We start from the raw sequence: 15,653 nt of genomic DNA, 5'->3' as shown, positions 1-15,653 counted from the left end.
CCGTGGTGCTAAGAGATTGATGCATTTCATATCCACATGTTACTTGGATGTAAAGGTTTTGAGGCATGATCCTAATCCTTTCTACTTGTCTGCCTGGTTTGGGGTGCCAGAGCGGAAGCGTGCTGGGCCCATAACCCAATGTCAGAGTGGTTTTCTAGTCACACGCACAGCAGAAGTCGCTCAATGTAAGAGTGGCTTTCTAAACACACACGCAGCAGAAATCGCTGACGAGGAAGCTCTGGATAAATAATGACGCTGCAGTCTACGGTTATCTATCAAAAGTTTACTTACGAACGGAAATCTACAAGACGATACACAGCTCTCACGCAGGCACACACGAGCAGGGACAGAGATAGAAAGTAGAGGGCTATTTATCTCATCCTCTGCTGTCTGATGCAATCCAAGTTTAACCCTTTACACACTTGCATAGTTAGCAGCACACAGTGTATGATGCAATCTCCAGCACACATTACACAACCATGACTCAATTACATTTAAACAACTCTATATACAACCATTCCCACTTCAACATGGGGTTGAATCTCATACAGTACCAGGTTGCCCAGGACAGATTTTGCATTGGGGATTATGTTTACACTTCATTGGACAGTCTTCCCTTTCTTTTATTTTCTGGAGGACAGCATTCAGCTCAGGCATGGGCAAACTTAGGCCCTCCGGGTGTTTTGGACTTCAACTCCCACCGGTAGGCTGTTAGGAATGGTGGGAATTGAAGTCCAAAACACCCAGAGGGCCCAAGTTAGCCCATGCTTGCTCTAAGCACAACTTATTAGAAAAGGTCCAAGTAATGGCAATCTATGACTATTGATCCCAATTTAGTTACTGAGAAAGCGGAACAGGTTTAAGAGAGGTATGCTCAAAATAGAGTTTAGGATACCCTACAAATGGGTTGCAAAAAGCTTCTTTGAAAGCTCTTTTCTTTCATGACCTCGGCTGAGCAGATGCCAAATAGTCACAGGTCTTTAGTTTTATTAGATGTAGTTTGCATTGTGAACGTAATATATTCATTACTCCCATGTTGTCTCTCCCTTGCTGCTCATCAGTTTGCCTGAATTTTTGAAACCAGAGCTAACTACTTTATTTGCTGCTGTAATGGTTACACATTTCCTGTGTGTGCCTTTTTATCCAAATATATTTTTTTTGCAGAGGCAGCTATGAATGGAGATCTTAATCTTTTCGGTCTGTTCCAGAACTTGCCTTGATTAGTCATATTTGTTCCTTATAAAATACTAGCTGTGCCCAGCCACGCATTGCTGTGGCGAAGTATGGTGGTATGGGAAATAAAGTATTGAGGAATTGGTAGTAGTTAAGGTAAAGGGTAAAGGTTTTCCCCTGACATTAAGTCCAGTCATGTCTGACTCTGGGGGTTGGTGCTCATCTTGAGTCTACACTGACATATAAACCAGTTGAAATCAGATAATCTGTATTTTATAGGCAGTGTGGAAGAGGCCTGATTGAAGTGGCCCTGGGTTGAGTGGGTTGCTAGGAGACCAAGTGGGTGGAGCTTAGCCTTCTAACTGACAGCAGACCAAGTGGGTGGAGCTTAGCCTTCTAACTGGCAGCAATTGGACAAAAACAATTATTTCTCTCCCTCTAATTAGGACTTTATATTTCCTTTCTTTTTGTTGTATGAACTTAGAGGCATGGATGAGGGGTTGTGCTGCCAAGTTTAGTGTTTCTGGGATGTGTAGTTTTGTTGTTTTGTCCTAGGCCGAAATTTCATTACCCTTTTATATATATAGATCAATGTGTTGTCGAAGGCTTTCATGGCCAGGATGTTGTATGTTTTCCGGGCTGTATGGCCATGCTCCAGAAGCATTCTCTCCTGATGTTTCACCCACATCTATGGCAGGCATCCTCAGAAGTTGTGAGGTATGGAGAAACTAAGCAAGGAAGTTTTATATATATCTGTGGAAAGTCCAGGGTGAGAGAAGAACTCTTGTCAGTTGGAGGCCAGTGTGAATGTTGTAGTTAATCACCTTAATTAGCATTGAATAGCTTCATCTATAATCTCTTTGGTGGAAATCGCTATGGATTTCATGGGGTCACCGTAAGCCAAAAGATTACTTGAATTCACAAACATTCACATAGAACAGTGGTTTTCAATCTGTGGGTCCCCAGATGTTTTGGCCGTCAACTCCCAGAAATCCTAACAGCTGGTAAACTGGCTGGGATTTCTGGGAGTTGAAGGCCAAAACACTTGAGAACCACTGACATAGAAGGATACATCTTGAAACAATAGTTTCCTATTCACAATTTGTGTCTTTTCATGCTCCATCCTCTGGACTGGGATATTTAACTATTTTGGGAGCAGCTACAGTTGTTTTTGCAAATGTCGTGCCCTTCAGATGTGTTGGTTTGCGAACCTAATTGTCCAGCAGTCAGCATAGTTAAATGAAGGATGATCAGAGTCATAGTCCAAGGTATTTGGGAGGCACCATATTGGGGACTGCTTCCTTACAGTGCTTAATTGTCTTAATTCAGAATGCAATGGTAGAGCAGGTAATGCTCATATCCTGTAGGACCAAGTCTAAGAGTTGTGTTGCAGGTTGCTAACTGGAGACGTAAAGCCTAAATCAAGTTTAATGTTCTTGCTCTGGGTTGGACAGCTTTGCATAACCAGTCGTTCAGAGTTTTATACGTCAGGTTGTGCAATAAAAATCAATGGAGACCATCTGAGACTACAAGAACACAGGCTCGGTGAACCTAGCATAATGGTATAAAATCCAAATATGATCAGTAGTGATAGGATTGCCTTAGGATAAGCATGGGCAAAATTTGGCCCTCCCTCCAGGCGTTTTGGACTTCAACTTCCACAATGTGGGAGTTGAAGTCCAAAACACCTGAAGAGCTGAAGTTTGCCCATGCCTGCCTTAGGGTAACCAGATGTTGGAAACTATTTGAATCTACACAAACACAAGATGGTCTATGTACAAAGAACATAATGTCCAAATAGCATATACCCTGTTTCCCCGAAAATAAGACATCCCCAGAAAATAAGACCTAGTAGAGGTTTTACTGAATTGCTAAATATAAGGCCTCCGCCGAAAGTAAGACCTAGCAAAGTTTTTGTTTGGAAGCATGCCCAACGAACAGAACACCAGAGCATGCAGGATCGGTAAATGTACATACCATAGATTGTTGTATATGGAAATAGTGGTAGTAACAAGAAATTCTTGATAGGATTCACAGTTTGTCTGGTTATTTATTTATTTATTTACAGTATTTATATTCCGCCCTTCTCACCCCGAAGGGGACTCAGGGCGGATCACATTGTATACATATAAGGCAAACATTCAATGCCTATATACACATAGAACAGAGACAGACGCAGAGGCAATTTAACCGTCTCCTGAGGGGATGTTCGATTCTGGCCACAGGGGGGAGCAGCTGCTTCATCATCCACTGTGATGGCACTTCCTCATTCCAACGTTGGCTGGATGATTTTTTATGGAGTCGTAAATTGGTTAAATTAGCCTCCCCACTTTATAAGTGGTACCTTAATTTCCTACTTGATAGATGCAATTATCTTTCGGGTTGCTAGGTCAGCAACGAGCAGGGGCTATTTTTTATTTTTAATTGTCAGGTGCTCACCCCGACACGGGCTGGCCTCGAACTCATGACCTCTTGGTCAGAGTGATTTATTGCAGCTGGCTGCTCACCAGCCTGTGCCACAGCCCGGCCCCACATTATGCTGGTTTGTGATGACAACTACTGTACAGTATATAATAAATGTTCATTTTTTTGTTCAACAATAAATGTGAATTCTTCTTAATGGAAAAATAAGACATCCCCTGAAAATAAGACCTAGAGCATCTTTGGGAGCAAAAATTAATATAAGACACTGTCTTATTTTCGGGGAAACACGGTAGTATTATTAAAGTTCCCCGTACAAAGCTCAGTTCAGTAGTACCAGACAAAATGAAAAGGAGCAACAGCTCTAACACAAAAGTTATCTAAGTCTGATATTGGTTCCAATGTATATAGGCTTCAGGTAACCCATATAACTTTTATATACTTACATAGTGCCTAATTGCTTACAAGAAATGATTCTGCTTGTGGTGATTTCAACTGCGAGTGATTCTGAAGGTTCATTCACTTTGTTCCTGTGATTATATATCTCCTCAGTCTTCCAAGATTGAGAACAACACTTACAATGACAACAGGGCTAATGGCCTCTCAGGCTGCTCTTTGGTGTACTAATGTGAGTAATAAAACTGTATGGATTAAAAATTCTCTAATATTTTTGGTACGCCTGTTTCCAAAAATAGGTAATTTATCGCAACCTGAAATATCTTGAAGAAGATGCCAGTGCTTTTTTATAATATGGATTATGTGTTTGGAGTAATGCGATAATTCTTGTGTCCAGATAATTTGATTTTTTGTTGGTTTAGAAGATTCTTTCAATAAGGTCGTTCTATCAGTTTTTTCAGCTTTAATTAATGATTTTTTAATGACATGTTTAGGATAGCCTCTATTTCTAAACTCCTGGCTTAAGTTATATGGGTTACCTTTACTTCTGTTAATACTGCTGGTAAAATACTTGTTAGTCTTTGTTTTGTTGTAGATATAAGTTCATTGTTGCTGAGTATACCAACTCCTGAAAAAGGTTTTTTTCCCCTGAAACAGGGTACACAAATACCCGGGAACCCCTGTAGACTTTACTTGGGACTTTATTTGGACTTTACTTGTGAAGACTTTCTTGAGGGCGGTGCTCCAACATTATTTTCTTCATTCTATATACAGCAACATGACCCAACCATCTATTTACTTTGTTTGGAAGATATTTTCATTGACTATGTATCCCTGAAGCCTATATACATTGGAACCAATATCAGACTTAGATAAATTTGTGTTAGAGCTGTTGCTCCTTTTCATTTTGTCTGGTACTACCGAATTGAACTTTGTATGGGGAACTTTAATAATACTATATGCTATTTGGACATGATATTTTCTTTGTACATAGACCATCTTGTGTTTGTGTAGATACCTTACAAGTATTCTGGGATTTTGTATAGTGGAAACCTTTTGGAGGCATGCAACACAATAGATTGAAACAACAAGCAAAGTAGACTTATTTAGCTTTTGAAACCATATATTCATTCAAGCAACTCTTGTGGCCAAAATAGATGTAGCTTGGCTAACTTTGTAGCACTCCCATCAATAGCCCTGAAGTTGTGTTAGTGACTCCTGTCTGGCCTTTTGATTTCATGATGTAGGTGATTATGGATCCATGGTCTGGAGCTACGTTTTCTTTCTCGATTGCTAGCCTGATCTTTTGAACTGATGTAGATTGGAGGAAAGTAGAAATTAGAATGGCTCGGTGATGGAGCACAAGGTATCCAAAAATTGCTTAAGTCCAGTCCAGAAGAACAGCAAAAGAAATGTAGCACGCACTGATCCAGTTGGGTACATGAATCCATTTAGTACACAACATTTTCACATGACATCATAAGGTTCATGGATTATGAAGCCTTATACATGGATTGTCGTCTTCCATTGCAGACTGTGATATGACCGCTGTTGATCAGTGTTCAGTTTCTCACTCACAATCTGCCTCAAAACGCATGGTCACGGTCCATATGTGGTGTCACAATTCTAGCACAACATTATGTCATGCTGCTGGGAAAATATGCCAAGCCTCAAGAAGTTAAATTCTTCTTAACAATGTCTGTGTGTATGACACTTTTTGTACTCTGCAAAACGGAATCCAAATTGCATGTTTACATTTTACAAAGACTTCTGAAACTTATGTGAAAGCCCCACCCCGTGGTCCCGAATGTTTTAAAACACAAATCTGGAACTCGTTACAATAATTAATGGAAGTAAAATTACTATTTTGTTCTGTGCCACAATTCTTAATCACATTACTGTTTACGGTGTCTTATGTATACAGCTCTATGTAGCATAAAGTCTTACTCAATTACAGGTGTGGTGTCTTATATCCTTAAATACCATCACTTTTAATTCTTACTTTAAATAAAGGTTGTGTTAATAAAAAAGCCATGTTGTGTGTGTATATTATGTACATTCTGGTGTAGGCATTAAAATAGATGGATCAATAGGTTCTTTGAAGTCATCACAGGAATTGGTTTTTGAATCTGCTGAGATACCATCAGATGCTTTAGAGATTAGAAACTTTACGAGATTGCACCACTTCGGCAAATTATATTTGTCCCCTCAGTTTCTCTCCATCTGCTGAATGAATTGCTTCTATGGGTGTGGATTAGTGATCAGACTCTTCTTAATCATCGTATTCGTTTTCCTTTGGGTTTCTATTTTTTTTCCTTTTTTCCCCATTTGACTCTAGAATCTGTCTTCCATATTTGTTGGGGCCGGGCTGTGGCGCAGGCTGGTTAGCAGCCAGCTGCAATAAATCACTCTGACCAAGAGGTCATGAGTTTGAGGCCAGCCCGTGTCAGGGTGAGCACTCGACAATTAAAAATAAAATATAGCCCCTGCTCGTTGCTGACCTATGCAACCCGAAGTTTCCTACTTGCATCTATCAAGTAGGAAATTTAGGTACCACTTATATGTGGGGAGGCTAATTTATGACACCATAAAAATCATCCAGCCGCCACTGGAATGAGGAAGTGCTGTCGCAGTGGATGATGAAGCAGCTGCTCCCCCTGTGGCCGGAATCAAGCATACCCTCAGGAAGCTGGAAGCTGGAGAAAGTTTAAATTGCCTCTGCGTCTGTCTCTGTGTCTGTTCTATGTTATATGGCAGTGAATGTTTGCCTTATATGTGTACAATGTGATCCGCCCTGAGTCCTCTTCGGGGTGAAAAGGGTGGAATATAAATAAATAAATTAGGGGTACAGAATCACTCCAAAAGTTAAAAACCATGAATCTTTTTAAAATGCTATCTTTTGTAACCTGAGAGAACACTTCCCTATGAATCTCTAGGTTCTTCACAACTTTGATAAACTCAGGCACTGGAAAACCTGGAACAGAGCTGTCCAAACTGTCGGGACACACTAGTGTATTGGTTCCCAACCTGTGATCCATGGACCACTAGTGGTACCCAAGGACTAAAATACTGTCCGCTGCCTCACCGTTACTACACTGTTGCAATGAGAGTGACTGGTCTCACAAAACTCTCTTATAGTGCTGAAGCAATGGGGATGTCAGGAGGGGAAGGAAGACTACCCACAAAAGGCTCAACAACAAGCCTCCTGACTGCTGCTTCCCCTCCTCCTCCCTCCCCAAGCAGAGCCATTCCATGCAGTGCCTGGAAGCAGGGTGTTTTCATTTTTAGACCTGTTCCTGGGGTTATTTTCTTAGTCAGAAAACTGCATTGGATAGAACACATCAGTTCTAGATTATTAAATGTGGGCAAGCAGATGGTGACTACTGGACAGCATATGTTCCGTTTCAGAAACTAGAGCTGATGTGGTCTATCCAATGCAGTTTTCTGAATCAACACCCCAAATAACCAAACCGAATCTAAAGTTGACCAAAAATTGATTCATAATGCTTTTGGTACTAATGTTGGAGAGTTGTCCCTGGTCAAAAGGCCATGTTTTCATTCCAAATATCTCAATGTAGAAACATTGGAGTAGAAATCCATTTTGGAAGCCTTGTTCCTCCCTTTTGAATGCATAATTGATTTCCCCGACATCCACGGATTTGACTATTCAGTTAATAAAGAGACTAAAGACATGCATTTGGATTGTGATGACACTTTAATGTGAAATCTGATTGAATGGGATGGCTAGGCTTCATTAGCTATGTTCAGTAGATGTTTTGGAGCAAGGCTGGGAAAAAGGCAGCTCCGAAGGCTTAAGTTCAGTAGACCAGCTCACTTCCTTTTGTTAAAAGAGGCCTCTCCTGGGCCTAAAATAGTCCAAAATGCCCTCCTGTTATGTAGCGCAAGGCTTCCTACACTGTAGGTTGCGCCCCATTTGGGGTCCCCGAACTGAATCTGGGGATCGCACAGTATTTGTGTGTAGCTTGCCACCTAGTGACTATTTTAGGCATTTACATTAATCCAGGGGGGAAGAGGAGAGTAAACAGAATATATTCTTTGTTGTATGTTTTCCGGGCTGTATGGCCATGTTCTGGAAGTATTCTCTCCTGACGTTTTGCCCACATCTATGGCAGGCATCCTCAGAGGTTGTGAGGTATGGAGAAACTAAGCAAGGAAGGTTTATATATATCTGTGGAAAGTCCAGGGTGAGAGAAGAACATACCATGCAGCTGTGGACAAGTCTACCAAACGCAGCACCCAAACAAGAGTCAAAGAACATGAAAGGCACTGCAGACTAATTCAACCAGAGAAATCAGCCATAGTAGAGCACTTGATGAACCAGCCTGGACACAGGATATTATTTGAGAACACAGAAATGCTGGACCACTCCAACAACTATCATGTCAGACTACACAGAGAAGCCATTGAAATCCACAAGCATGTGGACAACTTCAACAGAAAGGAAGAAACCATGAAAATGAACAAAATCTGGCTACCAGTATTAAAAAACTCTAAAATCAAAACAATAGATGGGAACCAACACTCTGAGGGCAGAGGACAGCTAATGACTGAACAAAGGATGCCTCCAGGCAAGAGACAAAACCTTTCCAATGTTAATTAGGGTGATTAACTGAAACATGAATGCTGGCTTCCCAGTGACAAAGGACTCTTGCCACACCCTGGACTCTACACAGATATATATTCTTTCCTTTCCTTACTTAGTTTATCCATACCTCACAACCTCTGAGGATGCCTGCCATAGATGTGGGCGAAAAGTCAGGAAATAGTACTTCTGGAACATGGCCACACAGCCCGAAAGATATACAACCCTGAGAGAAGAACTCTGTCAGTTGGAGGCCAGTGTGAATGTTGTAGTTAATCACCATAATTAGCATTAAAAACTTCATCTCCTGGCTTCTTCCTGCCTGGGGTAATCCTTTGTTCAGAGTCGTTAGCTGCCCCTGGTTCCCATGTCTGGAACTCTTCTCTTTTCAGAGAAGGCAGTAGATGAAGCCATTCAATGCTAATTAAGGTGATTAACTACAACATTCACACTGGCCTCCAACTGACAAAGAGTTCTTCTCTCACCCTGGACTTTCCACAGATATATATAAACCTTCCTTGCTTAGTTTCTCCATACCTCACAACCTCTGAGGATGCCTGCCATAGATGTGGGCGAAACGTCAGGAGAGAATACTTCCAGAACATGGCCATACAGCCCGGAAAACATACAACAACCCTGTGATCCCGGCCATGAAAGCCTTCGCGAATATATTCTGCCCCTTGCATACCAAATAATTGCTTTAAAATAAAATTCTCTAGGATTTGTGATAGCTTAAGGTTTGATTTATATCTCTATTTTATTTCCATACTAGCTTGGGTACCCAGATTATTTGAAAAAGTCAATTTTTAATTGTAAAAAATGCGTAAGGTTGTAGATTAACTACAATTCACATTGTCATGTGAGCTTGTCATGGGGATTCTGTGTACCAAACTTGGTCCAGGCTCAATGGTGGAGGACATGATTTCTCTGGTTGTGGGTTAACTACAACTCTCAGAAAGGAAGGTCAGTTCCCCACAAACTCCTTCAGTAATCAAGTTTCGGCCTATCAGGTATGTGTGTTGTTGGGTCCAGATCCATCGATGTTTGAGTTCACAGTGCTCTCTGGATGTAGGTGAACTACAACTCCCACAAATCAAAGTGAATTTCCCCCAAACACCTCCAGTATTTTTTGCTGGTCACAGGAGCTGTGTGCCAAGTTTGGTCCAATTCCATCTTTGGTGGAGCTCAAAGTGCTCATTGATTGCAACTATAAATCCCAGTACCTACAACTCCAAAATTTCCAGGCCAATTCCCCTCAGAACCCACCAGTATTCAAATTTGGGCACATCGGATATGCATGTCAAGTTTGGTCCAGATCCATCATTTGGGTTCATAGTACGCTCTGGATGTAGGTGAACTACAACTCCTATAAACTCCTCCAAAGACCTCCAGTATTTTTTTCTTGGTCATGGGGCTTCTGTGCGCCAAGTAAGTTCCAGGTCCATCGTTGGTGGAGTTCAGAGTGCTCTTGGACTGCAGGTGAACTATACATCCCAGTACTTACAACTCCTATAAATCATGGTGATTTTTCCCCAAATAGTATGTTCAGTTGCTAATCAATTCCTCTGTTTGCTGCATGCCATAGAAAAGAATAGGAAAGGGTTATGGGAGAGGCAGTGGGCGGGGTCATGCAAATTCCACACCAATGGAGAGAGTCAGGAACACTGGGATATCTGTGGCAGAGGAAAAACAGAAAATCTAGGATGAAATTGTCCCCGTATGATAGCCTTCACTTGGGTGGTGAGCGTTATGGTGTTTGTGGAGGACATTGACAGGCTCTTGTATATGTTCACGGCGCTCTTTATAACCTTCAATGTCATTGGAGGGAAGTCCGTTGGTGTCTCCTGAGTAGTGGGAGCTATAGTTATTTGTGGAAGTGGGAGCTTGTCTATGTAAGTGGACACCCCAGCCCCACACAATACATACATATTTTCACTTTTATTATGGTATGTGTATAAATCTATATGCCCATGGTCCGGCAAAAAATTTCTCAGGTGAAAACGGTTGAGTGGAAAAAGTTTAAGAATTCCTTTTCTAGAAGCCCTTTGAGGGCAAAATAAGGTATTTTTCTGGCTGCCTGTGGCCCTCTAAGATCATCCTCTGAGGGGTTAATGTGGCCCCATAGAGTTTCCACAGTTGTCCACCTGCTTTAGAAGATATTAAGTAATGGCAACGGGAGACTACCACACCATTGGAGGTAGGCTGTTAGGAATTGTGGAAGTTGAAGTCCAAAATACCTGGAGGGCCCAAGTTTGTCCGTGCCTGCTTTAGTCAAAACTTTAAAGGAATTGTTGATGGTGCCGAGCTCTTTGGACAGCTCCAATAAAACTCGACTAAAACTCAGAGTGCATCCATAGCCCCATGGGGAGAGAAGTTACGTGACCTTGGTATGTTCTTCTTCAAAGCGGATTAAAAGCCCATCTATAAGGACCCGGACCGTTGAGGCAACATATATAAAAACGAATAAAAAGTCATCACAATCAGTTTAATGAAGTGCACAGAATAGCAATCGGTCATGTCAATAAAAATAAAACAATTAATTTTACATCAAGTGTGCTTTATTTCTTCCACAGGTATTCTGTTAAATAAAGCACCATATATATATATATGTAGATATATATATATATTTATATATATATACTGTCAGGCCACAGCTAAAGAGGATTCTTTACAGAATCAAATTTCTTGTGGTTTTTTCTTTTCTTTTTTTTAGTATACAAGTAAACTTAATTTTGATAATAAGAACCACAGCGATTGGAGGCCACCTTGCCTCTATTGTAAGGTACAAAACTGGCACAGAGGACACCATATTATACACAGTAAAAATGCCGTAAGTTTAAATTACATCAGACGGGGCGCGGAGACCCCGCCCTCCCAGACAGCCATCGTAAATGAAAGCCACTACAGTGAACTCTGAATTACATAAAACATAGTCATTATCTGATTGCCCTTTTAAGAAAGTGTATTATAGTAGGTGCTAAATCGTTTCCTTCTTCTTTTAAATCTGGAGTTCTGCCTGACCAAGAATGAAGCATTATAAATTTAATCTCGCCATTCAAGCAGAAAGCACTGGACAAACCCAAGCACACAACAGAAATAAGCAAAACTTATACAAACAGCATTTTGTAAAGAAAAGAATAATTTTTTTTTTTAGTAAAAAAGACTTTTTTTAAAAGCAGACATGCTCCTTTATTGTCAAGAAGCAGCTTGGTTTCCTTTGCCCGATATCCTCGTGAGCATGTGAATCGTCGACTCGATGGTCCTGCAGAGGATGTCTAAAATGTCTTGCTGCTGCTGCTGCTGCGCGTGGCTCAAGAGTCCCCTGGAATGGCTGCAGCCCAGCGAGAGGCCGGGATCGGGGTCCTGCAAGGCCTGGTGGCCCTCGCAGCTTTTCAAATCCGTGAGGTCGGACAGGACGGCGGAGATTGACGTGGAGGGGAATTCGGCCTCCTCTTCCACCAGGTTGGTATCCTTGGTGCTCGCCGGCTCCTTCGGGTCTTTGCATTCTTCAAACCGACCGCCATCAGATGGCTGCTCCTCTCCATGCTGTGAACGGGCGGCCAGCATCACGTCTTCGGAGAACGACGAGGGGACCTCCATCCGATACTCTTTCACGGAACTGTTTTCGGGGGACGGCAGGTCCTGCTCAGTGCCCGGGTCGATGATTGAGGAGTCCCGCGTCTCGTTGTCAGAGGTGCTCGTTGGGGTCAGCGCCTCCCGAGGTTCGGCTTTGAGGTCGCTGATGCAGCTGTCAACTGTGTGCTCCTCGTCGCTGCTCACCCGCCTCCGCTTGACTGGGGTCGCTCCTTCGTCGTCTGTAAAGCGAAAAAAGCAGGCTGTGCTAAAGTATCGGATCTGATTTACCAATTTATTCATCTGAGGTTGACAACTGTGTAAATTGCAAAGAGTTGCCCGACGGCTTTCTACGGTTGGGCAAGGATTCCTTCTCCAACACTCAAACTACTATGCTTCACCAGACAACTTCCTATTGTTTTTTTGTTTCAGCCAAATCACATGCAGTAAATAAAATATGTGTTGTGTGCAAATATGAAATGTATTTCATGTTTCTGGAAGGGTATATAACAGGCCCCTGGTAGGGTATCAAGTTAAACCACTGAGCTGCTGAACTTGCTGACTGAAAGGTTGGTGGTTCAAATCCGAGGAGCGGAGAGGGCTCCTGCTGTTAACCCCAACTTCTGCCAATGCAGCAGTTTGAAAACATGCAAATGTGAGTAGATCAATAGGTACCACTCTGGTGGAAAGGTAATGGCACTCCATGAAGTCATGCCGGTCTCATGACCTTGGAAGTGTCTATGGACAAGTCCGGCGCTTTGGCTTAGAAATGGAACTGAACACCAACCCCCCAGAGTCGGACACGGCCAGACTTAATATCAGGGGAAAACATTTACCTTTATATAACAGGTATGGACAAACTTCGGCCCTCCTGGTGTTTTGGACTTTAACTCTCACAACTCCTAACAGCCAGAAGGCTGTTAGGAATTGTGGGAGTTGAAGTCCAAAACACCTGGAGGGCCCAAGTTGGCCCATGCCTGTTATACAACCTTTCAGAAATATGGAATATGCATGCACAAGGTCCCAAACATGTAATTACTTTAGATATTATTTTCAAGATGTATAATATTTTGGAATACAATAGAAGAGCAGAGGAGAAAAAACTGGGTGAAGCTGCAGAACGAAGTGATGGAGCAAGTGCAAGCTCAATATGAAGGTACATGAAGAGCCACATTTGAATAAGACAGGGGGAATCAAAGACTTCAGGGAACAAACCTTTAGTTTTCCTTTCTTTGGCTTCCTGTTCCTGCAGCAAATTCTTCTGCTGTTGACAAGTCCTGCATTTGTTTAGCAATTCTTGCAACGTCGGGATTAGGGCAGCATTGAGCTGTTTGGGAGTGTGCACGGAAAGCAGCAGCGCGAGGGCACGGAGGTCCTGCAAAACAGCGCCATCAAGATCAATTAGTTTTCATTCTTAATCTGTCTTGATCAATAATGTGTGTCAAAGTCAGCAAAACTTGGACAGACATTATTGATTAAGATGGATGAATAATGTTTCCAGCAAAACAGTGCTTGGATTGTGTGTTCCTGCCTGGCAGAACTGGGTTGGACCGGATGGCCCTTGTTGTCTCTTCCATCTCTAGGATTCTAGGAACAGATTCCTTCCTAGATCACTTTTTACACAATGACGTTTTGAAAAAAGCAAATTTCCATTGGTATTAACACTGCACACAATTTTGTCCCTTACTATACCAATGTCATCCTTCCTGTTATCCTTCAAATGAGGAGTTGCTCAGATTAGCAATGAACGGGCAACCAAGTAGAAAGCCGATTGCAGCTACTGTAGTCTTCTCTGATGTTTGGGCCACAATGCCTTAGGTCAGTCAGCAGGCAAGACTATTATTTTGCTCCTGCTTCCGGCAAAGTAAGAGCAGCCCAGATGATGAAAGTGACAAAACACCAGTAGACCCCAGTAAAACGAACAGTGCCTGGTTGCATTCCAGGATGGAATGGCTACTGAACCATATTTCTTAGTAGTTGACAAGGTTTCTTTTTGAACTCTGAGCAGCCAAGGCTCCATGCCCATCTGTACTAAGGACAGTGGTGCTTCCATCATGTTGTACCTGGGTTTGTTTTTGCTTCTTCATCCCCCCCAATCCCTTTACCTTTCATGCCTGAGGACAAAGACCATCTGATCTGCATAACTGATGTATGCCAGCCATGCTTAAGAGGGAACTAGAGAGTTTTTCTTAAAAGAAGAGTAAGTAGGTATGTTGTAAATTAACAAACAAATAAACAAATGAAGAGAAATTGAGAACGTACCCCATTTAAAGTGGAACTTGCTTTAAAAATTTCAACTCGTTGATTGGCAAAATCTGATTCTAGACTCTGGTACTGGTTGATCAGATTTGTAACCAAATTATTGATTACTCCTGCACAATTTGCTTCAGAGAACACCTGCCCTTGAACCTATAAAAGAATAATATGATTTTGGTTCATAAGATGAAATCCATATCTTCCTATCAGTGTAGCAGATGGCCATGGACACAGCAGGTTGGGATTGTGTTGGAACCCTTAATGCCCTCCTTACACAACCAGAAAGTTGTGAGTGGTGATGGCCTCAAAGATACACAAGGAGTCACACAGGGGACCAGGAAGGGTATATATGTCCTTTAAAAACCAAGACACAATTTGGGGTACCTTGAGAAGGAAATGAGTTAAGAAGGTATATACAACGTTGTTGTTGAGAAAGGTCCTTTCGTCCATTAGAATGCACTTAATGTATTCAGCAAACACGGGATCTTCACACAGGAGTTTGATGCAGTTCTTTGACATGGCAGACTGAAATGGGAAGAAAATCAGTATCAAATCGAGAAACTAATTTTTGTTTGGAGCAAACATGCACCATCATTTTTACCAGGCATGGGCAATCTTCAGCCCTCCAGGTGTTAGAAATTGTGGGAGTAGCAGTCTAAAATACCTGGAAGTTTGCCCAAGCCTGGTATACAGGTATATAAAATAGGCATACAAATCAAGCATTTACTGATAAAGAAATCAGTTTTTGCAAGGCTGATTTTCCTTTTTTATGAAGTCCAGCTCAAGCATCTTCTGTAGAGTCCGCTGTAATCGCTGGACACCAGATTCATGTAAATGTCTAAACAGCTACCAAGTGATGTTCAGAAAACCTTTACTGTTGCCGAATTATTTAATGTCGGGCCCCACCGTTTAAAAAGCAGTGCTCTAGGATAATATATCATATCAGAGTATCCGTCAATCTATCCGAAGATTGTGTTTATAATTGGCAACATGAGCCTAAATGGAGTCAGCAGCAAGAGTCATTAAAAACTGGTGTGTGTTTATACACTCCTTGGGCTTCTCAGTTCCTCTCCACTGCAACTTTGGCCAAAACATTTATTTCAAGGGCATACTCTTACAATCCAAAGTCCCCCCAAGAAAATTGTCTGAAAATTCACTGCAATGATGCAAACAAAAGCAACAAAAAAAAAAACACCCCACCCCCTGAATCGTATTTCAAATACATTTAATT

At 41.8% G+C, this 15,653-nt stretch overlaps 1 protein-coding gene across 1 annotated transcript in view; it reads right to left on the bottom strand.

Annotated features, from left to right (window-relative positions):
* Positions 1 to 11,059: 11,059 nt before the first annotated feature.
* usp34 (ubiquitin specific peptidase 34) overlaps positions 11,060 to 15,653 on the bottom strand; it is a 133,726-nt gene continuing 129,132 nt past the window's right edge. Inside the window, exons 77-80 of the mRNA XM_008121091.3 lie at positions 14,807 to 14,947; positions 14,429 to 14,575; positions 13,382 to 13,541; positions 11,060 to 12,408 (exon numbers count right to left, since the gene is read on the bottom strand). Coding sequence (XP_008119298.1) covers positions 11,789 to 12,408; positions 13,382 to 13,541; positions 14,429 to 14,575; positions 14,807 to 14,947 — 1,068 coding nt within the window. The 3' untranslated portion in view covers positions 11,060 to 11,788. The remainder of the gene's footprint in view (positions 12,409 to 13,381; positions 13,542 to 14,428; positions 14,576 to 14,806; positions 14,948 to 15,653) is intronic.

This window comes from Anolis carolinensis, chromosome 1, assembly GCF_035594765.1.
Source record: "Anolis carolinensis isolate JA03-04 chromosome 1, rAnoCar3.1.pri, whole genome shotgun sequence".
In the NCBI taxonomy this organism is placed as follows: domain Eukaryota; kingdom Metazoa; phylum Chordata; class Lepidosauria; order Squamata; family Dactyloidae; genus Anolis; species Anolis carolinensis.
This window is presented reverse-complemented; position numbering and strand designations above follow the sequence as displayed.